The 24,937-nt window shown below is 47.7% G+C and overlaps 1 protein-coding gene across 4 annotated transcripts in view; it reads right to left on the bottom strand.

Moving 5' to 3' along the window:
• Positions 1-207: 207 nt before the first annotated feature.
• Positions 208-24,937, bottom strand: part of TOX2 (TOX high mobility group box family member 2) — a 148,290-nt gene continuing 123,560 nt past the window's right edge. For all 4 annotated transcript variants that reach the window (XM_025142323.2, XM_015296795.4, XM_417340.8 and 1 more), the window contains 6 exons: positions 23,256-23,495; positions 19,837-20,064; positions 11,133-11,213; positions 8,738-9,139; positions 6,553-6,683; positions 208-1,354 (listed from right to left, as the gene is read on the bottom strand). In XM_025142323.2, coding sequence (XP_024998091.1) covers positions 1,318-1,354; positions 6,553-6,683; positions 8,738-9,139; positions 11,133-11,213; positions 19,837-20,064; positions 23,256-23,495 — 1,119 coding nt within the window. In that variant the 3' untranslated portion in view covers positions 208-1,317. The remainder of the gene's footprint in view (positions 1,355-6,552; positions 6,684-8,737; positions 9,140-11,132; positions 11,214-19,836; positions 20,065-23,255; positions 23,496-24,937) is intronic.

A 24,937-nucleotide genomic window follows, 5' to 3' on the forward strand; every position in this document is an offset into this window, starting at 1 on the left:
TGATCGTTGCTCAGCGATCCATTTTAATTGCCAGAGGTGGTCCCAGACATAGCAGGTTAAGTCCTGTTGGCCCAAAGCAAGGGGAAGAAAGAAAACAAGTGAGGATGTGGTGGAAGAGGAGGGAGGGGTGGGACAAGGACGAGTCATGGGCACCATGGCCATGTTGGCCAAGGCCAACCCCAGAATAAGGAGACACCGGTTCAGTTCTATTTTTTGTATCTTTTATTATAAAGAAAGGTAAGATAAGCATTGTGAACCGAATGTGCCAGGTGCTGCAAACACAGCACCATCAAACGAAATAAAAAATTAAAATAAAAATAAAAGAAAAATGCACCTTAGGAGAAACCGTAATTATGCTCTCTAATTCTTCATAAATAGACAAAAATCATTGTCAGCAATTTTTTAAATAGATGGACATATGGCAGAAAAAATATAATAGTGCCATACAACATGGGTATAAATTGTCCATTTCTTGCTGTACAAATAATAGAAACAAGTTTGGCAGGCTTTTTTTTGTTGTTTTTTTTTATACACATCTCCCTTCTATGTATAACTAAAAAATGTGCTACAATTAATATAAAATGCTTTTACTATAAAGTAAACTACTAATTTTTTTTTTCACAAAAAAATCTTAAAGATGTCTTTAGCACAGCTCTAAAACACTTAGTAAACTACTTACAACTATCCAACAAATTATATTTCCATCATCTGTTTCACATCTTCCCTCCCATATTTTGCCTTCTCCTCTCCCCCACCTACCTAGGAATAGTTTTTATTTACTTTTTGTATTTTTTTTTTTTGCCAGACATCCAAGGCCTTTGCATGTACAATATTCACACAAACTTCACATTTTTCTTGCACAAAGTTTAGTGCTGTTAGCAAGTCAAAAGAGTGCATCCTCCTACTGAGCTGGCCTAATGCTTGAGGACACCAGACCTGGACTTACGCTGCATCTAAAAGCAGTTCACTAGGAAAGTAGTCTGTAGCTAAGCTGATGGCAAGCAGAAAAATTGTGTCCTTATTTCATTGTTATTTTTTTTTTGTTGGTTTTGTGTTTATTTGTTTTTTTTTTTTAATTATTATTTTATTTTTTTGTTCTTTGTGATTAACGAGGTTCTGGTCTTCCACGGAAAGTAGACTTTAGAGTTCAAAAGTAATCAGAGAAAACTGCTCTTAGAGCCTAGGGACGAAGCCAGCAACGAGGTGCAGAGGTTGCTCTCTTGGCAGTACGACTTGCTCGGAGCCTCGTCACGTTGTCTGTAAGATAGAGCCTCCCAAGTGTCCTTCATCTGAGCCTCCTCGGACAGATGGTGAGCCTTAGGTGAGGTAGAGTGCCTTGTCCCTTGGCAGCATGCTGTAAGGGAAACGAGAGGAGGAGGTGAGGCGGGCAGGAGGACGGTCCTTGGGAGATAGAAATGAGCACTTGCACAGCCATTTGCACACCAGGCTCACCACTCACACGCCATAGGATCACAGCACATCCCGAGCTGGAAGGGACTAACAGGGATCACTGAGCCCAACCTCTGGCTCCACACAGCACCACCCAAACCCTACAGCTGAGAGCGGTGCCCAAACGCTCCTTGAGCTCCAGCAGCTCAGGGCTGTGACCCCAGGAGATGATTGGGTCCCTCTCCCAAATGAAACCACGTGTGGGTTTTGCTCTGAAGCCCATTTCATTTCAGTGGGTCTTCTTGTTTGCACAGATCTGATAAAAACGTTATCGGCTCCACAAAGACATCTTGGCCTAAAAAGTAGAGAAGAACACTGCAAAGCTTAGGGAAATTCTGGTGTGGGTGTGATTGTGAGCGGAATAATGGGGAAACAGCAGTCAACAAGCAGTGCTTTTGTTGATAGAGTGCAGCACAGACGAGTCTGCATTTTGTTAATCTCCACATTTATAATCTGCATTTTAAATGCAGAGTGTTCCCTACTGCACTCAGCAAAGATTTAATGCCAGTGAACAGCAGAGAGGTATTCTGATACTAAAACTTCATTAATTTTACAAAATAGGCTACAGAACACTTCCCAGTTCATTACAGCATATTGCCATAAATAATTGAACCTGAACTAAGTGCATTTGTGATGTTTTGCCTCTGTCTTTTCATAAAGTTTGCTCACTTAGTGTCTGATTTGGAAATTTCCCCCACTTAAGAGTGAATTGCTTCATGGTTAGCGGGGATTGGTGAGGCTGCCAGCATCTGGATGGAGCAGGATGGACAAGGTTTACCGGAGAGCATCTCCTCCTTAACCCCAAAGAGTGGGAAAAGAGGAGAAAAGGTGCTGAATGCTGATACCCCAAAAGAACCCAATCTGGGTGGGGAGGCGAGGCCTCACTTTGCAATCAGCCTGGATGTGACTGCAGGAGCACCACCACTTCTGCTGGGCTTAAACACTTCTGTGCCACATCGTTGGGTGAACACAGGCCTCCCACCATGGGTTGGCATCGATCTGGGACAGCTATGTCAAGGAAGAGCCACGCCAGCGCACCTCTGTAATGGCATCATGTAATGACACGCAGGTACTGGTTTTAATCAGCTCACATAATTTGCAGGCCTAGGCTATGAAATTCATTGGAATTTTAGACAATACACAGAATAATACAGGCTTGAAGGGCCTTGGAACTGCCTGGTTCCCATGCAAAGCAGGGTCAGCACAGAGCAGGTAGCTCAGCATCTGCAGAGTAACACTGGGCCTTAACAACAGCATCTCCTGAAACCTGGAGGATAAAGTTACCTCCTGCAAATGAGAGAAAGGAGGTAGGAAGATGACTGCAGTTCAGTGCTGCCACCACAAATCTAAACAGTAGGAGACAAATGCAAACAATCCCTGAAGACAGCTTTGGTATGGAAAGAGCAGAAAGAAATGGTGAGGTGCCTGGATGAATTACGAAAGGTTTGCAAGCATTTGTAAGCTCAGCTGCAACCAGGATGCAGGGGAGCGAGGTGCCTTGGAGAAGCTCACTGCAAACACAGGTGGGTGCCTGGGAATGAGCAAGTGTGAGAGCAAGGCTGTCAGGTGGGGGAGACAGGGGACTGCGTAAGTCTGTGATACGATGGCAAAAAGCAATGAAATTGGATGCTGCAATTGCTTGTGGGAAGTGATAGTCATGCACTAAGCAGAGATGGAGAAAGGAGGCTTGTGTCTTTGCTAGCAGGCTGGGTTAGCTTGGGCTTAAGCCCAGAAAGAACTAGAAAAATTGGATGGAAGTCAGTGAGCACAAACTCATTATAAATGGGGAGAGGATGGGCTAAGAAACATTGAAAGCTCCCTCTAAGATGGCTGATTCATGAATTAAGGAGCGTCTGTTTGAAGGATCCTGGAATCTGAGGGGTATAAGGGAAGAAGAGAAGTTCAATGGCATCATAATTAGCACCAGTTGGCTGGGAAAAAAAAAATTAAAGAAACTTCAGCAATCCTTCCTAAAGGGATCTGTTAGATGGGGAAGGACAGAGAAAGCCCATCTTTTGCTTTTTCAGATGACAAACACAAAAGGAAATGTAAGACTGGGAGGTTTTACCCCAGCTAAAGCAGTGCCAGTGCATCACAGAGGCTAAAGAAATGCCAAGGGCAGGCACGAAATCAGCATCCTCGTCTGAGAGCCAGGCACAGTGCTCACGTGCTGGGGCAGTCAATGGGATCCTTGCTTTCAGAAACCTGGGGCTCCACAGCTGAGCCACATCATGACAAAATAATCCCTTTTCCACCTGGACTATTGCTGATGTTGCTTTAATTACAATTAAGCTGAACGCCATTTGGAGGTTGAAATGGGCAGTAACATGATCCCGAGGCTTCCCAATGATACCCAAAGCCATGCTGATTAATCAAACCCAATGAGATGCCTGTTCCCTTTGCTGCTCTGCATAAACCCTGCTGGCAGCTGTGGCTGACCTTGTGCCCAGCTCAGAGCAAGGCAGAGAGGAGCAGCCCAAAGGTTCTGAGCATAGCTGGCAAATCAGTGCAGAACTGGATCAACAGCACAGTCAGGAAGATGAAGAGATCTGCATCATCACTTTCCTGGACAACACATTTAAGATATGCACGGGCTGCAATTCAGTAGTAAGAAGGGGGTTGTTCTACTGATGTGTGTGGACACTACAAGTGGATGCTACAGAGTCGTAGAATCATGGAATCATTAAGGTTGGAAAGACCACTGAGGTCATCCAGTCCAACCACCATCCCATCCCCACCACAGCCCCTATACCATGTCCCTCAGAGCCACATCTAACCTTGTCTCAAATACCTGCAGGGAGGGCACTTTGGCACTAAATATTAGGGGCTGGTGGGAGCAGGAGGTGATGGCAGTGCTCGTGCACCAGGCTGTGCAGTGAAATGAAAGAGGCCTGGCTGTCAGCAGCTGGTCAGTCTTGCTGCAGGAGATGGTCTCTTAAAACAGACGATGACATTTTTTTGGTGCACTAAGAGCTCTCTGATCCATATGCATCTGAGTTCATTTCTATAACCCACTCTCGTAATTATCTGGTAGTCTCTGCATAATCTGTCTGGTTTTAAAATGTTTTTTTTTTCCAGGAAGGCATGATAAACCCATGAAATTCAATCTTTCTGCTGTGACAAAGTCATGAAATGCATGAGCTTTGATCATGAATTGCATGGGCCCTGTGCTAACAATACGGTGCTACAGCCGGATGGCAAAGAGCTTGTTTTAGCAACACAAAACCCAATCCTGCCTACAGTATTAGCATTTCCCCTGTGTCTGGGAGTCACCTCTGCTCGGCATCTTCACAAATAACCCTCCAAGTGTTCTGCCCGCAGCATCTAAAATGACTTCTATCATCAAGTGCCAATGAGCTTCCTCTTCTGGGGTCATCTGCAGTGCCTTTGCTAAGGAGCATGCGAGATTCCCCAGTAGAGCCCACAACAATCCCCATAGCTGAGCACCCTCTGCAGGCAGACACAGCCCTGTTCTAATGGCTCGGTGAGTTATTTATTTCCCTGAAAGAAATAAACCTCTGTACAGTCTGTGCCCAGCCCAGCAATTGTAAGTGCACTGCTGGCACAGGCGGGAGCTGTACTCTGAAAAGCCTGGGAGCTTGCTATTATCTCCAGTGAAAGCACTATGTTCCAGCACTTCAAGCAAATCAAACAATACTCAGAAGCTACCAACCTCCTTCCCTACCTGCTCTAGCAGCAACCCCCGTGCCTGTTTGACAGAGCACAAGAGCAGGCTTGAAGCTGTTAATGCTGAGCCAAGGGCCCTGGATTAAGCTGTGGTTGGAAACGGCTTTTACACCCTCGCTCTTGCCCAGCTTTGAGATGATCCTGATGTTTTTATTTACTGGGGAATTCAAGCAGCATTGAAGGGACCTTTGTGCTGGCCCTTTCAGGGTGTAAGTGGGAAGATCTGGACAGAAGTCCACCTGCAAGGTGCAGAGGAATGAAGTATCACACATCTCTAAGGAGGAATGAGGCTTTGTGCCCTCCGTGGTTAAACCCTGGGAAGGATAGAGACAGCTAGAGGAGACTGTGGCCTGGGTGGTAAGAGCGATCACTTCAGAAGCAGGACATTACTTATGGACATGGCTAAATGCCCTCCAACCCCAGCATCTGTTTGCCCTCCAGCCCCAGCATCCCTTGGGATTCTGCTCAGGGTACACTACACGGCCACAAAAGGAGAAGCTCTTCAACATGAGTACAGTTTAAGCTTCTCAAGCAAGCAGCAAACCCACACATTTGCTGCTCTGGTTGCACACAGCCACCACTGCCAGCCAGCCCACACAACTATCTGGCAAGTAGCACTAAAATACCTATTTACAGGGCATAATCATAGAGTCATAGAATCATTACGGTCGGAAAAGACCTCTAAGATCATCTAGTCCAACTGTCCACCTACCAACAATATTGCCCACCATGTCCCTAAGTACCACATCTACACATTGTAGATGCACCGAATACTCAGGACATGGATTTTGTTGTTGTTGTTGTTTTTTGCACATAATGGCCTGGGCTTCCCTGTCTTGCTCTGGAAGGAAATGTCTCAAACCCTTCCATTGCTCATGGGATGGAAAACCTCCAAAAAGTGAAAGTCCTTCATGGCCAGTGAAAATATGATCCGTGATTTTTAAGCTACCTGCCTCCATAGCATCATATCAGTGAGCCCACAGAGAAGAGGAAATCTTGAACACCATTTACCATAATTAGTCTATCAAGTTAGTTGCTGTCCATTTTGGGGTAGGTTCTCAGCTGTTGTAAGCTGTCAGACTTCCAGCCATTTACAAAGACATGATGTACCCTGTGCTTTGTAGTTAAAAGGCGCTGACCCATTTTGCTCATGGGAGGCAGAAAAACCTCTTCAGAAATTGCTCCCAGAACTCAGCGATGGCTAAACCAAGTTTACTGACACTTTAAGCAACTCAAGTGACTCAAACCTAGGATTCAAGCTATGGGAGGAAGCACCATGACAAGTAAATGCACATTCTTTGCGCAACGTGACATCTTCCTCTCTTCATCACCCACCCCTTTTGGAACAACAGACAACCATACGTTCATAGTTCAGATGAGAGAAAATGTGTGAGCAATGCCCCGCTGTCTACTGGCCTGCAGTGGTTAATCCCACACTCTCTGCTGGGGTAGTCATTGTCCCACTCAGTGCTTCCTGGGGGATTTGATGCACCAGGCGAACGGGGTCCAACGCTGTTTGAAAACTCAGAGGAGATATGTGAGAAGTCCTGTTGGGGTGGAGAGAAAAGGAAGGGTTACATGCATGGACAGAGGCAGGAGACACCGAGCATCTAAGAATAATGCTTAAACATGATAGTATGCCCTGAAAGCACTGCAGCGCAGGGTGTAGAGCCCCTACATAAGGAAAACAGCCCAGGACCCAAAGCCCCATGGTGGGGCTGAGCAGAACACAAGCTGCTGCAAGCATGTGTCCATGCAGCTACATCTCCCATCCCTCTGCCCCTCTGTTATTTGGGTCCTCAAGGGAGTGGTTCGTGGCTGCAGGAGAAGCACAGCCAGGAAAGCCTTCACATCAGTATTTGGGCGATCAAACCCATTTTTCCACTTGAAGTGCAGCTCCCTTTGCAGTAAGGCATTAGCCTGTCACACAGTACAGTAACAAGGTAAGGAACAGCCACACGAGCAATGCTGTCTCCGTCAGCTGTCACTGCTGGCAATTTAACAAGGGCTCTGTGGGGCTGTTTTGTCTGAAAGCCGATCATGATCCCAGTCTGGGGGGGCCTGCTTAATTAGGCAATGTGTACGAAAAAGGAGAGTTGTGGCAGTCACCTGACCAAGATAATGATTTTATCAGAAATGCCCCAATTACGGAAGCACGTTTTTTTTCCCTTACATTTAATTTTTTACTGACAAACACGTGGAATGAAGCTCCACAAAATGCTGCCCTCAGCAACTACAAATATCCCAGTTAAAGTGATTATGAGGATCCCCTGAAATACCAAAGCTACATTTGCTTTTGTAGAGCCAAAGCACAACCGAAGTGTGGGAGAAGTTATGTGGGATAGCCTGAGCAAGCTGGAAATAGAATTCTGTGCCTGGATTTACTTTCCCAGATGTATCACCTCCTTACAGTGGTCAGGAATGACCGTGCTTCCACGTCCCTGCTCTCCTTTTCCTTTCTCCCACTGCAATAGCTATTCCAAAATGAACAATTTCTGTTTTCTCAGAGCTAGTCCCAAACTGAATGGGTCATATTATGTGAAAGAAAGCTTTGTTCATTGCTAAAGTACTGTGTGAATTTTGTGATATACAGCTAGTAAACATGTGAAACCCAAATTACTCAACCATCTGGGTGAATAATACAGTTAAAAGTATCATCAAGTAAATGGTAGCAGCTGTGAATTCAGAGCATATGTCCTTCACTATGAATAGTTGGTCCAGTTCATATTCCAGATGGAGAAGCTCTGGAAACCACTCATCTCCCTCTCCATATACTGGCGTGTTCTCTATGAGATAGAGGGGTGGTTCTTGCTGCTGCCAGTTTTTCCTTCAGATCCACGTTCTTATCAGGTTTAGAGGAGCAGCAGTGACTCCTCAGCCTGGCTGCTCAGCGCTGCCAGCCGCAGGCATGGCTATGGGTGGTTTCCTTCAGCAGGTTTTACACCTGCCTAGCAAGGGTCTGTGTGATTCTTGTTGCTGTTATGCTGTTAGCACAAGAATTCATGTAAGCATCCTCTTGGCTTCCTGCCACAACAGCAATGTCCTCCAATTGCTAGGCAGTTTTTGGAAAAATACTCATGTTATGTCTTTTTGTGTGTGTGTGTGTGTGTGTGTGTGTGTGTGTGGCATTCCCTCCATCCTTTTCCTCTTCCTCTTAGCAATATTACCGGAGGGCTTCTCACTGCCCATCCAACCCATTGCTTTGGATGACCATCAGTGAATCCAGGCGAGGCTGGGGGACCACAAGCAGAAGGAACTTCTACCAGGGACAAACCCAACTCCTGCAGCTTTTCCCATGGACAAAGCCTTCATTGCTCCAATTGCACAACCCTGCCCTGTTTGTGGGGGTATTGATGCTCCTAGCACTTTGGACAACACCACCCCAAAATGTGTGATGGAGGATGTGCAAAGTGATAGAGCCAGGAGAGGCTCACCTGACTGTTACCACTGGGGCTGATCTCCATGCTATGGTGACTCACAACAAAATCCTTCCGGAGGGGACAATATTTCAACCCCCAAACCACATAGTGACCAACCAACCCAACACAATGAAGCAGAAACATCTGCCTTTTATTGAGCACATCTCTGGTCACATACTCACCTGCTGCCCGGGAGGCGAGGAGTTCATGGGGGGCTGTACCTGTAGTGCCATGGGTGGGGACAGGAGGGGCTGCTGGGGGACCTGCTGCATGCTGATGGGCTGGCTGAGGAGGGAGCTCTGAGGGTGGTGCAAGGAGAGCTGCTGGTGCAGGGGAGGACTGATCTGGAAGGCGGGTGGCGGGGAGGCACTGATGCTGGGCAGCATGGGCTTGGAGGGCAGGGTCCTGGGGAGGCTGGGGTGGCCGCGGTAGCTCTGCAGGTCTGACGGGGACAGGAAGGAGCCCAGGCCGGGGTAGGGCGACGAAGCCTGTGGTGGCATAGGGTACATGGGCTGCTTGGGTGGGATCATCTTGGAAGGTGGGTTGGCCTGAGCACTTTTTGTCTCCCCTTGGTCAGCAGAGCCCTGTGGGAAAACAGGTTGGAAGTGGGTGAGGGAAGAAGGAAGCACTGTTATCTGTCCCCAGGCATCTGTCCTTCCCAGCTACACAAGAAGAACCAGAGCAGAAGCATGATTTGCACTGAGATCCTCCTGGGGCTTCTGCTAATCATGCTACTGAACTCTATGCCTGTCCCACCCAGCACGTGCACCTCCAGCCCAGGGGTTGGGCACAGTACCCAAAGCTGAGAAATTTAAGTCCAGTAACTCAACTATGCATTGAAAAAGTTCTTCACAATAAGGCTGGTGAGGCACTGGCCCAGAGAGGTGGTGGATGACCCATCCCTGGAGGGGGTTCACAGTCAGGTTGGACCAGGCTCTGAGCACCTGATTTGTCTGTAGGCATCCCTGTTCATTGCAGGGAGGTTGGATCAGATGGCCTTTAAGAATGCCTTCAAACTCAAACAATTCTATGATTGTGATTTGGCAGAGCCTGGAGCACAGGAGAGGCACCAATCAGCATGGAGGCAAACTGCCTGTCCACAGCTCACTGCTTAGGTCCATGTAGGTGGGTGACAAGATCACTTTTGCTTCCAGTAAGGCACAAATGGGACTGTAAAAATACTCCTTTCTTAATCTTGAGCATTTCTGCAGCCCTGTGGGGTCTATAATGCACAACAGAATGGTGGCCTCATTTCTGCAGGAATAAGAGAAGAATAACAGGACATTATCTGGCTCGGACAATGAGGTTTTTGTCCGGTGATGGGCTCTGTAATGATCCTCCAGATCTTTTCTCACCATCAGCAGGGAACACACAGTGCTGTTTTACTCAAAATAAACTTGTTCTTCTGCAAAAAAAAATTGGTCATTGGAGAAAAATGGAACCGTGGAGTGTGGTGACTCCCTGCCCTCCATGCTACCTACCCCACATCACTGCTATACATGTTCAAGGTAAAACCCTCATAGGTTTCCAGAAGAAGAGCTTTTAAGCCCCAAAATAGTTATTTCCATCCCCATTTCAGACATCTGTCCTTGCTGCTGTTCTGTTCACAAGTTAAGACAGTGACAGTGCTCACATCTGTGTCAAAGCTTTGAGCCTGCCCAGCCCACACCACAGTCACATGGATCCCACAGGTGATGGTGGATCTGGGACATCACGTTATCTCCTGTAGCAGTTGAATATGATTAATAGGTACTGAGGGTGTGGAATAGAACCAAGCACATGTAGTACGTGCAGCACAGCACATGCAGAGAGCAGGAAGTGGACATGCCATTTTGCTGCTCCAGCCCTATTCTGCCCCCCGCAGTGCCCTGAGCATGTCCTAGTGCTGGGCCAGGTGCTGTGGGCTTGCTGGAAACCCCACAGAGGCTCTGTGAGTCTTTGCACTTGTGACTGGCCAAACACAGCAGAGATGGACCAACACATGAGATGTTAAAAGAAGGACTAAGGCACCCTAAGACACATTGCAGCAGCTCAGTACCACTGCAAGGTGACCGTGGGCAGGAGATGGAGCATCACTCTGGTAGAGATGGCCTCACTAGTGCACGTCTATCCTCCTCCCTCACCTTTCTCAGTGTTGAAGTGTGGGCAGCAAGGAGAAGCAGGTTTGTGGGGTGGCAGCTACATGAACTACCATGTTGTTGGCGTTCTTGGAGCTCATGGTCCAGGTGAGGTGGGGATCTGTTCCCCTGCCTTTTTCTGTGCCCTCCCTCAGTCCTGGAACTGTCCGGTGGGGACAGGCAGCAGATACCCCCTGTCCCTGAGCAGGGTCAGCCCTCCTCTGCTGGGCCAAGTGCTGATGAGGACATTATGAAATGGGGTATCACTTTGGTATGCCTGTGCTGGCCCCAGATACACCGTAGAGCATTCATTTAGCTCCTCGGAAAGGCAGTTAACACCAATATCTGCTCTGACAGCATGATTACACAGTATTCCTTACAAACACAGAAACCCGGAAAGTCCCATGGGTTGCAGTGAATTCATCATTGCCATGTGCAGAGACAGCATGCATCAACGTACCTTTGAGACCAGGCTGGCCCGGTATGCAGCCAGGGCTTTCAGATACTCCTTCTTGGCGGCTTCTGTTTTCCTCTTGTATGCCTGCAAGGACCAAATAATGAAGAATTATGATTGAAGCAGAATGGGGTGCTGCTGGGTTGGCTGCACCCTCCCTGTTCTGAGGGAGCCTGCATGGCCTGTAAAGGGATGGCAATCTGAAACACAGCATGAAAATCTCAGTTCTGCCAGGGAGGAATTGACATCAAGTCAAGCAAATAAAGCCCTGAAGGGCTTTTATAGGGTGAAATCATTGTGTTTGCCTTCTGAATGGGAGCTGGAGGAGAGTGAGATCCAGGCTCTTGGTAGAACAACGCAAGAACCCAAATCGCCAAATTACCTTAAAAAATGATGAGACATTCAGAAATCCTATACTAATGCCCCTCTTTCCTGGCTTTCCCATTACTGAGCCTAAAGTTCCCACTCTACAGCTCTTCTCCACAGCCCTGGCAGCATGGGGGTCCTTTCCCTGACATATCTAAGCTGAGATTCTGGACTAATCTCATGACTTTGTGAGCTGGGGCTTGCAGAGAAACAGCAACTAAGCAGAGAAAAAGCTTTATAAGAGTGGATTAGTGTTTATTCTCCTCTCTCCACCTCACAGCTTCACAAGGCTGGTCTCCTTTCTTCCTTAGGTCTGGTTCCCATTACGTGGAGAAATAACGGCGTTATCCAGGCAGGATGGCTCCCCATTGGGTAAAGCACATCAAACTGAACAAGCAAGAAGAATATTTTAAAATAGAATAAAAAACATAAGCGAAAGGAAGAAACTCCCTAGAAAAATATCTGTCAGCTCTCTTCTCTGCTGGAAACTCAAAGCCCTCCTCAAGCGGCACAAATGAAGGTAATTTCAATTAGGACAGCTTTGCATATATTTCATTCCACTTTAAAAACAGCACCAGCCTTGAACGATCAGCACACTTAAGCCTGGTGGGGAAATACAGCTAATTTCTGAGGAGGTCTGTTTGCCTGCTTTTGTGCCAGGCCCTGAGCATGGGCACCGCTGCCCTGGGATGGTGATGGAGTTGGGGTGATGCCCACTGACTTCAACAAAAATGGGCCGTGCTGCCAAAACGAGAGCAGGAAAGGTAAAATTACTGCAGCAGAATTGTCTTCACGAAATTCGCTCAAGCAAATCAAGCAGAATTTCCTTTTCCATTTGGGAGTTTGACTCAGCATTGCTTTCATGTTGTGCTTTTGTAGTTCTCGTGCCACTTGCCATGACAGCACCCTTCCAATAGCAAAGAACCTCTGAACAGAGGAACCAGCTCCAGCAGCCAAGCCATCCAGATCCTTGAATTTCTGTCTAAAATCACGGCGGATCGGGTATATTAAAAAATGATTGCAAACCTTATTTTCTCTGCTAAATCAGAGGGAATTCTGCAATAAAACGTTTTGCCTCGACACGCTGCAGGTCTGCAGTTTTCTGAAGCGGAGCATTTTCCTAAGTTTGTCTTTGGCTTTACGGTACTGAGGAAGTATTATATTTGCTCCATTCAGAACTAAATTACATTTTGAAATGTCAGCCTGAAGAAGAGTTTGCCCGTGAAAAGCAACTATTTCTTCAAGCTGTACCCTAATAAAAGCTATTACCTCTCCCTACAGTCCCTGCCTCCCTTACACCCTTCGTCTGTTGTGGTGAAACCAGAGCTCCCACTGCAGCATTTACTGTAAAACAGAGATGTGGGGTTTCCGGCAGCTCTGCTTCTAACAGATGCTCTTAAGGGCGGTATCTGATGCTGCACAACAGTAACATACGAATCCCTGCATCTCAGGCTGCTACAACGATGGCCGCAGTGGTGCTGATGAATTGAAAATGTTCTTTTTTCTTTCCTCTGTAAGAGCAAAATACCTGTAGTGGAGTACAGGTAATCAAAGAGTTCACAGCTACACAGGGATAACTCAGTTATTTGGAAGACTTGTCTGAAGAAAAGCTGCACTTCGTGGCCATGAGCAGGGAGAGGGCTGGTCTATTACACTTCCTTAACCTAAATGCAAATAAATGGATCACTAACCCATTCAGTGCCTACATTCATCTCGGGCATCTTAGTCTTTCTGTGCTTTTTTCCCCACTCTCCATCTGTCCCTGTCTTTCCCAGCATGTGGCACAGCTGCCCAGGGACGGGGTGGAGTCATCGTCCCTGGAGATGTTCAAGAAGCATGGAGATGTGGCAATGAGGGACGTGGTTTTGTGGTATGGTGGTGATGGGCTGACGGTTGCACTAGATGATCTTAGTGGTCCTTCCAACCTTAATGATTCTACAAGTCTACGGGCACTGCACTGTGCTGCTGTCTGCCCATGGCCGAGTCCCAGGTCTATTCCTGCCCCATGAATGGGATGCAGGGCAGGACAAGGGGAGCCCAAGCCCATGGTGTGTCTGTGGATGCTCTCCCACTCCCAGCTGTGTCCATCTCACGGGTGTTTCCAGGGGTCCCCCTGTTTGGTGGCCATCCCCATGTGCTTCCTGCTGGGTCATGTGTCCGAGCACACAGTATTTCCTGCACCCACATCTCTATCAAGGATGCTCAACAGCAAAAATGCGTCCCACCATGTCACACAGACCCAAGCACAACTTCTCACCAACCTTCTGTGCAAAAGCAGCTTCACTGCAGTATTTATAACCTTTACAATTTTAATTTAAACATTGACAAAACCATGTTACTTTCTAATTAAATCCCATTTTCTCCCAGGGATTTTAATTTCCAAGTAATTTATCAGATTTAAGGATCCTCAAAACATTTTGCATGTTTTCCTCTCTAACCTGCCATGCCCGCTGACTTATTTTTCCTACTTGCTAGCGGGAGGATTCATTAGTCATTAAGCGAGTGGGTGGGCTGGGGGGGGGGGGAGCAGAAATGGTTAGTGATTATGAAAACACGAAATCAGAGCTGTAAGAAGCATATGTTGGGATCGTAATCCTGACACCTCTGTGTCTCAGCAAAGCAGCTAGTAATTGTACTGTAATGAAATGTTCTTGTTTGATAACCAGTTAATTAGAGAAGACAATTATTCCGAACCCCGCTGACGCCCACGAGCAGTTCCGTGTCGTGCAGGCACAGAGTGGCAGCAGGAGCTGTTATCAGTAACCTCTGTTCCCAGGCATTTAAGAGCAACACTGCTTTCCGAGCCTGTAGAGAAGCGAGAGGGACGCTCTGCCTCAGACCCATCCTCCTCCTCCACGCAGGGGGTGCCTTGGTTTTACATTATCAGTGTCCACTGATCCTGGGTGCACAGCCCCCTGCTGCCATGCCAGGTGGAGTTTGGGGCATTTTGCTTTAAAAGAGATGGGTTGGGGCTGGAGCTCAATGTTCCTCAAGGTCCTCTCCAAGCTGAGCTGCTCTGTGATTCTCTGATAGACCATGAGTAGAGAAAAGCTGACAAGCAGAGTGGGCTAACCAAATGAAGGACTCCACTATTAGATAGAAGACCAGGAGGAACCACAGCCTCCAAATGTGACACTGCAAAGAAGGAGGCAGTGACTGATCCTCCGCAGATAGGAATAGAGGCAATGAGCTTAAATTGTAGCAAGAGAAATGTTGGCTAAGCAAGAGCAGAGCATTCCTAGCAGTAAGGATAATTAAGCACTGGAAGAGATTGCCTGGGGAGATGTGTAATCTCCACCACTGAAGGTTTAAGAACAGATTAGGCACACATCCATCAAGAATGGCTTAAGTAGAGCTGATCCTGACTTCAGGCAGCAGTATGGTCTGGCTGACCTCTTAAGTCTCTCCTTGCCCTCCTTTCTATGATTCCGCGACTCTTTCCCCCCAGACGTATACATTTGGATTTTATTCTGCTTGTAATTCTGGAGATTCTTTTTCTTGTAACTATTATATACTTTCCCTGAAGTTATCTCTTGGGATCATCACAATTTATGGCTTATTTATATGATGACTTGAGAGTACTTCCTTGCTACTCCCCACCACCCGTCTGCTTTGCATGCAACATTCACACCTCCACTGGGAGTGCATGTAACAAACACAGCCACACCATACTCCCAGTTCCCATCCAGCTCTTCCCCAAGTCATTGCATCCACCTCAGCATCTCTCCTGCTTCCTTCTTGGGAAGGGCTTAACCCATTCCTCTCCCATTACAATGAGCTAACCCAAATCACTTTTTTTTTGTGTGTGTAAATATTAACACACCTCCTTTTGTCCAGTAGCTGTGCTCTGGATTGCTAAAGCCAGAGGCCAACAAGCTCGGCCATGGAAGGCACCTGTCCATGATGACCATCGTGAGGTTGCTAATTAGGTGCTCTGTGTCCCCAGGCTCTGCCAGCTACAATGTCTGACAGCCCTGAGGGCACCTCCATGGAAGGCTCTTGCTATGGAACTGTTCTCATGGCTTCAGGAGAGCTCCTCGTGTATGCTGGTGGAGCAGTGCTGTGAAGCAGCCCTTAGGAGAATGAATGGATAGACACATCCCCAAGCAGCAATTACCATAAAGTATCCCAAACAATTCCTGCTGTTTTTCCTCTGCCATCGTGTCACCCGGGTGTCAGTCAGCTGTTCCTCCAGAAGAGCCCCCAAAGTGAAGCAGAGGATGAGGGTGATAAATCCAACCCTTAACCTCCAAGGAGGAGGAAAAACACACAATACACACCTTTCCCAGCCCTCATTTTGCTCTTCACACTTTTGGAGCTGCTTTCAGAAGCAGTCCTGCTTTTTCACATCTTCCTGATCGCTACCCTGATCTCCACAGGTCTTTCCTGACATCATTTGGGATTGGTGCTTTCATTCTTCTCCAGTACATGACTTTTCTTGGCGCTCAGAAGATGCTGTAACTGGGCTCCTTCCAGCCCCTCGCTGCCAGGCATTGGGAAGCAGCCAGCAGCACTCCTGGCTCCTGCACCGATGGCCCCGGAGCAATGCTGGAAGCGGGCAGTTTGCTGGCCATGCTGCACGCAGACCCCACAGGACCTCCACTCTGTGACGGCTCCGCCATAATAGAGCCTTCCAGCTGGCCCTGGACTTGTCTGTTCTCTAGATATACGTAGTGTCCTGTCACCAGGTGATGGATCAGGTTCAACGAGCAGATGGAGCTGATTAGATGGGTGATCTATTATTTTCTGCTGAGCAAGTAATTCTTCTGTTGGGTAATTTATCCCTGGAGTCTGCGTGCTGTGTTATTCTCAAGGCTGTGCATTTGTATGGGAAAATCACGTATGCATTTTGCCACGGAGCAGCTTTGCATGGCTGGGCCAGCATGAGCATCGTGAGCTCACGTGTGCTAGAGCCCTTGTGCCCTTGGTGGGTCCCCAGACTATTCTCACGCCTCAGGCCCTTTTCAACCTCTTTGGACAACACTGTCATATAGAAATAACACAGAGCAGAGGATTCTGGAGACTTGAGCAGGGCCGGGAGCTGCAGGAGGCTTACAATGCCAGGTACCCCACTGGATGATAATGGCTGCATTAGCATTTCTCCCTCCACCGAAGTCTAAGCTATCTCTACAGGAACAGCTGCTAAACTATTTGCAAAGTTCAAAGAGTACGTATTAATATTTTTTCTTCTCCGAGTCACATTCTTCAGATTCCCATGTAAGCTCCTTAGGAAGGGCCACGCCAGCTGTTGAAGAATGCAGATTACAACGTCCCGCTAATGCAGCACTGCGGATATTTCAGGGCATTGTTATTTGTGGCTGTAAGGCACAAGCAGCCATGCTGGAAGGGGTTAAAGTGGGGAAGAAAACCGCCACTTGCCGAACAGGTGTCCTTGAGCAGTACCCAAGGACACGGAGATTGCTAATCCTGTATTCCACAGCATGATCAAATCACCAGGCAACAGATATAAATAAAAAAAGGCAGGAAATAAGGAAATTTAGATACAAGTGTGTCAGAGGGAAAATGAAGATTCATTGTGAAGAGGATGAGAAGAGGAGAAGAAGAAGGAACAAAATGACAAAGGCACAAATGATAAACCAGTGAGAACGACAGAGAGGAAAAAAAAAGCCCCTCTGTGAAATGCATGGCTGTGACAGCAGCAGCCAAATCAAAGATGCTCCTAGATTATATGGTTTCTTGCATAATGTGCATTCTGATTCCCGCTCAATGTTTGTCTTTCAGCTCGTGCACAGGGAAGAAAAAATAAACCCATATCTGAAATGGTACGTGAGCAACCTTTATTTTGCTCGTTTCATCAGGAGGAGAAAGCAAATTTGCTTTGTGGGAGAAGCAGCACCTGCTCGATGGCAAATAAATAGCTACAGCTTTGATATTACAATGCATATAATCATTAGCAGCCCAAATGCCAAGGGATTAACCCTCTCTGTGCTGCCTGTCCTCCCTGGCACATAGTTGGCATCCCAGTTCCTTTTGTAGAAATGGTGGGAATTGGGTTTATAGTGTAGTGTCCTTCCCTGTGCTGTCCCTGACCAGGCATGAACAAAGCACGCTCCAGGCTGGGGAAACACTGAGCCTGCTGGCAAGCAGAACGAGGTGGGTAAACCTCATCTGAAGCAGAAGCTACAGCAATGAAAGCATCAGGCTATGAGCTGCACGGTGGGGATGAGCTCTGCACATCAGTCTGCCAGAGAAGCAATGCACCAGCACAAATATCTTCCTGTGCTTTGGGGTACAAGGGATCCAAGCCCAGGACCACAGTGCAGCCCCAGATTTCACCCACCAGCCCCAAATCTCACAGCAGGACCAAGGGAAGCTTTCATTAACTAAAGCCTTGGTCTGACTTGAGCGAGGACATCCAGACTTAGCGTTCTGCACCTCTTCTGCAGTGAGGTTATGAAGGTGAACTAAAAGGTCTCAGACGGATCTGAACCATCATTGCTGAGCTGTCCTGCTTGGTCACTGTCCCCTCCCCAGAGCACTTGGCCATCTGCCTTCATCACACGTGCACATCGTGTTTGCAGTCCTTGGGAGAAAGGACATGCTGGACATCCTTGTTTTTACGTTTTAAAGACATTTGGTTAATGTGTTTTCTACTTTCTTCCTTTTTGCTTTCCTTCTTTCCATTGTGTTGCCTTATGAATCCAAACAAACCTGACAGGGTTGCTGGCAGGAGAAAGCAAACAGGGACTAAGGCAGCTCTCATCCAGCCAGGCGTTCAACACGCGAACGTGCCCCATTGCACAGAGCAGCATGGAGTCCCTCCAGCGTGGAGGTAGCTGTGCTGGGAGGGGAGTGCACAGCTGGAGACAAAGGCAGGAAGTTAATATTTAAGCATCCAGACAAGGAACAAATGACTTAATCAAATCAATTACAGAGGGAGAAATGGAGCCACTTAGAAAGCGCGTCTAAAGAGACAGCGAGGCTGCTGCTATCTCATGGAGGAGAAGAAGGGAGAGTTAGCTGGGAAGATAAACGGACTGGTTAAATCCCTGCTGTTAATTAAGAGCTGAACATTTGCACTGTGCTGAGTCAGGTTTGCCACAGTACTTCCACTACATAAACCACATTTGCAGACAAACTCAGCGCCCAACCTACAGAGTTATTTCTATCCAGATGGAGTAAGGGAGAGGCAGAGCAGGATGTCAGGAGGGAAGAAGGCAGCAGCAAGAGGAGACAGAGAACCTGGGGCAAGTTTTCTCCATGATCCCGGACCCCTTGCACCATGGCCCAAAGCCAGACCCTGTACTGCAGATCCTGGGAGAAAGTCTCATGCCTCAGTGACAATCTATCTCAGCCTGGGGACAGTCTTACAGTCCCAGGGACAGCCACATGCCCTCAATCACTGTACCCACGGGCTGCAAAGGAAGCACGGGTGGCCGGAGGACTTTGGATGGATTTCAGAAAGAAGGTGCATGAGAGGGAAAGGCAGAGTTGTCAAAGCATCAATGCAACACCTTGCCCACTACAGGGACTCCTAGTGGACCAGCAGAATGGCTGTCAGCTAGGCAGACTGCCTCGTTTGGAAGGTGTGGGATGGAAAGCAAGACAATTTCCTAGCAGCATGACTTCCATTTCAGTGATTTTTCCTTGCTGCTGCTCTCACCCTAAATGCTCTGAGTCCAGGCCATGGGCACGCAACCAGAGTTGGAACTGGACTGAGAGGAGGGCTCTGTGTAGGGAGGACCATCAGCCCCAGTGTGGTTGGGCTCGCAGATGCCTCACACACAGTGTCAGACCTTGCTCTGCTCAACAAAAAGCCACATGTGCTGTGGAAAGTGTTCCCTGGGGTTTTCTCAGCAGGGACCAAGCAATTACAGTGCTGTAACTGACTCAGCATCAGCAAAGCAGTTGAACCCAGACTCGCAGGTCTCCTGCGAGGATGAATGCTGTCGACAGCTCTGAGGCAGGAAGGTTTCCTCTGCAGGGCCACTTAAGATGTATCCCACTCAAGCTTTTAAGCCCTAAACATTCAATTTCTGGCCAGTGAGGTAGACAGCTAACCATTTTTTTTTTTTTCCAGTTTCCAGTCACTCTTTGTAAGTAAATACATAAACATTTTCCATAAAAGAGCTCATGCCAGGGAAATACCACTGAGGTTGTTACAAAGCATGTCCTTATCAAGAACAATTAATTGTCAGAAAGATTTGCACTTCCCCATGTAACAACAGAGGTTTTTTTCTACCAAAAGAGCAGAGGTGAAACAGACACTGTGTATCCTACAGGGCCCCTGACTATGATCCTGAATATCCTGAGGAGATGCTGACCCTTTGCAATGGAAAAATACATTAACAGCTCAACAAAAACCACTAAAATGATAACTCACTTGTTTTTGTTCTTCTCCCAAACCGTCCCACATAGATGCAACAATTTTTGACACGTCTCCGAAGGTAGCATTGGGGTTTTGCCCTTTGATAGCAGCTTGTGTGTCTCTGAAAAACAGGGCATAGGCTGACACGGGCTTCTGAGGCTCATTGGGATCCTTCTTTTTCTTCTTCTTTTGGCTCTTGGGCTTTTTGCCCAGATCTGTTGATGGTCTTTTCTCTCCAGTGACCTGCAAAAACCAAGAGAGTCCCTTAGTGGGCAGCTGTTGGCTGTCTGAAACAGGTCTTTTTCCAACTGGTCAGGAGTGGGATGGGATGGGGGAGGGGCAGAAGGACTGCCAGCGTGGTGAGGATGCCCCTGGGGTCTTTTCTGCCCCTCCTTCCAAAGCTGGGCTCACTGATCCTCAGCCACCTCCCTCCCTGGCTTCACAAGATCACTCTCTCCATCCTCTTCCAGGACCTCTCCAAACACATTGCCTCCCAACTCTTGAATTTCTGCAGACTCATCCTGCTGACCTCTATCCCCACAGCCCCCCTTTGCGAGTGCTGCTGGCAATCCTTGTCCATGCATGACTTGACCTCCCCGTGCTCACCAGGACATGCAGAGAACACAAGCATCCACCCAGAAGCACACACATTGGCTGCCCAAACATTGTTTCACCCTGCTGATTCTCAAGTACTGACATCCATACAAACACACAACAACTCTGCAGTGAGTGCTTCGCAGGCACTGTTTCCTTATTGCAGTCTGACTGGGTGCTTCCAGACAAAGCTAGGTTCTCAAACAAAGGGATCCTAGGGCTGGGAGCCGGCCAGCGAGGTGCAAACGGGTGCTTCCAGTGGAGGCAGCACAGAAACAAGATCCCATTGCTCAGCTTGTGCCTGGGCAGGCTGTTAGACATACAGGGCTGCAGAAGCCATGGAATGCAACCCCTGGGCAGTGCTTGACCGCTCATCAGAGGTCCAGAGGCACCTCCTGGCTTAAACACTAAGATACTGCAAAAACTGCACATCCTGTAAGTGCTGGGAGCAAAAGATCTTTGCTCCTGATGGGTTTGCTAATTTGATGTGAGCACAGAGGGCTTGGATTTCCGAAGCTTCATGTACATTGGTACGGTCAGCAAGGGGAGAAAGGGCAGCCCTGCTTGTGTTCTCTGTACAGAAGAGCTCAACTGGTCGTTATGTTCAGTATCAGTGCAGTGACATTTGTCAAAGAGACAGTGACCATTAGTGAACGAGCAGAGAGACCAAAAAAATGGCATTTAATTTAAAATTGTCCAATTGGGCTTGAATAGGAGGCACTGAGGTGAAAGGCCACCTTATTAGGAGGAAAGAAATTCATAACAGGGCTTCAGTCCATTAGCAAGCGAGATGGCATCATAACTAACCACAGTCCTGCCTGATTCACTTAAGTGCCACGGGGGGGCTGACCTCACAGCTGGTGGCCACGGGAAGGAGCTGGGGACATCATAGAATCATAAAATCATAGAATGGCTTAGGTTGGAGGGGGCCTTATAGATCACCTAGTTCCAAACCTCCTGCCGTGGGCAGGGTTGTCAGCCACTAGAACTGAAGGCAGAACATGGCTGACAGCTCTGGGGCAGGAAGGTCTCCTTTCATTGCAGCGCAATGGCCACGACAATGGCTATGGTCAGCCCTGCACCAAAGAGCCAATGGCACTGATGGAAAAGCCAAACAGGGCATCCTCAGAGGTGCTGGCAGCCCTCATAGATGTCAAACCCTCGAAGGGCAGAACCTCATGGACACCATCATATTTAGGTCTATGGAGACCTCTAATCCAGCTGGGATCTGACAGTTGGTTATAACCACATCTCCACCCCTGGAGCGACACAGCAGTTAACCACCCCAGTACAGCTTGGAGACCTACAATTACAGGGTCCCTGGCTCTGAGGACCGGTTGCACCTGAACCAACCTCTGCCATCAGACCCATTTCTTTAATGTGTGGTTTTCTTGTCCACAAGATTGATTTCTGCTTACTGGATGTTGCTTTGATGACCTGTTGTACAAGGACCATTAATGGCCATACAAAAAATGACTGATGTGTCCCTCAGAATGGTTCCAACAGCTGTGTATATAGAGAAAGCAAACAGAAACCTGCAGGGCACACAGCAGTTCTTCTGCTTTCTTTACACTTCTGCTCTCCTTCCTCCATCAAATACATCACTCCTGTTTCACCCTTCTAACCGGGCAGTTTACAGGACAGAAAAACGAGGGGTGTACATTTAAAATCACAAAAAATCAAACCACTGCATGTAACTTGGACATCACTGTATTCTTCCTACCCCAACATGCATCAGTGGCTCAGTGAGATCCAGCCACCAGAGCTGAGCAATGCTGGAAGAGGCAGTGAGAGGACTTGGTGTGTGTAACTAAGATGAAAACTCATTTTCCACTGACAGGAAAGATTACAGCTCTATGGTAATTGCCCAGAGCTGTGTGATATAAGCTCTGGGAGACAACAGCCCGTGGTGTCCAGTGGCACATCCCATCCTACAGAATCCCCAGACATGCAGTCAGAGGGTTTGTGAAGTTCTATCTATAATCAATCGTGTACCACATCTTTTCATAATTTTAGTCCACCAGACATCAGTTCTCTCTGATTTGAAATGCTCTGATCTGAAGTGAAAGCTGCCAATGGATAAAAAAAGTACATGAATTATGTGGATAATCTTGCCTGCATTTCCGTGGAAAAGCATTTGCTCTTTCTGCTAATTCCTGCCATTTTCCTGCTTCTTTTCCAGTCCCTTCACTCTTTCTGGCTCTGGTTACACATTCATATCTCATCGCAACTAGGTATTTTTAGAGGATGAGGTTGCAGCACTGGTGCTTCTGGCATCATCCCTGGATCAGCACTTCCAGGAGGTTTTCCATGAGAGGCTTTGACTAAAACCCAAAGGGAGCGCAGGGGCTGATCTGAGGGCATGGAGACCTTAGGGTGAAGAGACAGTGACCCAGCGATCACTGCAAGTTGTCCTCAACAAACAACAGAGAGAAGACTCAAGGAGGACAGCAGAAGAGTATGCTTTGCTGGTGCATTTTGACAAGGATGGACAATGACCATGGTGTTCCAGAAGCCCTACAAAAGGCTTTGGTTTTTTGATTCATTTTAGGTCTACATGCCTGGGGAAAAGCCCAGCTCTCCTTGCTATACCTGTTATACCAACCCAAAATGTGAACTGACCTACCAGGTTTACCTTGTCCTGGTTTGGAAGCAGTTTTCCCAACTTTGGGTAAGTATATTTATATATATGTGTGTGTGTGTGCATATTTATAAATATATATATATGTAAACCTATTTATACAGAAGCAATGGATGTAAAGCGCTCTTATTTAGCATGACTGGAAAACATAATCTGATGTCCTCCTACCATCTGATGGAAGAGCTGTGACTGTACTTACCTTATAGTGTGACTCTGTCTCCTCTTCCTGAGTAGAGCTGGAGGGAGATGGTGTAGCAGACTTGCTCCCCGGAGGTGATGGGGAGCCATGGGTGACACCACTGCGCATCCCCATCTGTGAAATGAGCTGTGACTGGCTGAGGGCACCCATGGGACCAGCCAGCATGGTGGGGCGGTTCAGCAGCGGCACTTGTCGGTTGGACTCGTAGGACGTGGCGTCCGAGTGGACCATCTCCTGGATCTGTGTAAAGAAGAACATCACTTTGTAATTAAAAATGTATTCAGTTATCTGTGAGGCTGTCAGATCATTTCATGATGCACTCTTATTGGTTGACTCTAAAGGGATGACAAAGTCTTCCTCGTGTCCCTTCCAAGAAAGCCAAGTGCAAGAAATGAGTCAAGTGCCCTCAAGTGCCCCAGGGGCTCTGTGAAGGTGTCACAACCAACATCTCACTGCTGTTGGGTCACCAGCACTACTGGCGTTAAATCTAGGGGCAAAAACGGGAAACGCAGAAACCATCGCCTCCTTTCAGGCAGTTGTAGAGAGTGATGAGGTCTCCCCTGAGCTGCCTCTTCTCCAGACTGAACCATCCCAGTTCCCTCAGCTGCTCCCCATCACACATGTGCTCCAGAACCCTCACAGCTTTGCAGCCCCTCTCTGGACAAGCTCCAGGGTCTCGATGCCTTTCTTGTAGTGGGGGGGCCCAATGCTGAACACAGCACTCAAGGTGAGGCCTCACCTTGTACTCCAAATAAGGAGTACAATGCTTCCTGGAGATGCCTCTCAATTTTAAATACTGCTGCTGGTCTTGATCTCACTCAAAATGAGCATAGCACAATAACATCCAGAGAAGGACAAAGGAAATTCCTGGGTCATCATTACTATTTTGCAATGAGAAGAGACCAGAAGTGATGTAGGTGTATGCAGAGCGATCACAGATGAGAGAGGATGCTTTGTGGCAGAGCAGGGACCCTGAAATTCCCATGAATCCCTAAATCCCATTTCTCTGTTCCCATAAGAATGAGGGGACATCCAATGGGACTGAAGTGGCCAATGCTAAGCAGCTGCAGGGACACAGGGACACTTGCACTGGCCACCAGCCCCAACACTGCCTCCTGAGGCTGTTGAGCCCACCAATCTTGGAAGATTTGGAAGAAAAAGGTGGAGCTGCCCCAGTGCTGAGCCCACAGCCCATATTTCCCTGCATGTCTCCATTCTTGCAGCACTGAGCTGCCCCCCTGCATCACCAGGTCCAGCCCCAACTGAGCAGGGAGAGGTGGGGGGGAAGGAAAACCCCATTGGAAACACTGTTTTTTCCCTTTTATATTAATCTGATTGATGTTAACACGAGCTTAAAGACCCAGGCTTTATTTATTAACAACCTTCATTTCCGATAAGCCCGCTGAGGTGCGATCTCTCATTACCAGGGGAGGCTTGCCAGCTCCATTAGCAGCACACGTAGAAAGAAACCTGGGGAAGGCCTACAGGGGCTCGCCAGGCTTCAGAGGAAATAAATCCCAATGCAAAACTGGCTTTAGAGCTGCAGGTCAGGAATCAGGAGCTTTGAACAACACGAGACAGCGTGCTCTGCTCTTACTTTCCCATTCTCCATCAGTAGAGAAGCATGCATTAGGGGAGTAGACTTTCCCAGCTTTGCCCTGTTGTTATATGAATTACAAAGT

This window comes from Gallus gallus, chromosome 20 (genome assembly GCF_016699485.2).
Source record: "Gallus gallus isolate bGalGal1 chromosome 20, bGalGal1.mat.broiler.GRCg7b, whole genome shotgun sequence".
Lineage (NCBI taxonomy): Eukaryota > Metazoa > Chordata > Aves > Galliformes > Phasianidae > Gallus > Gallus gallus.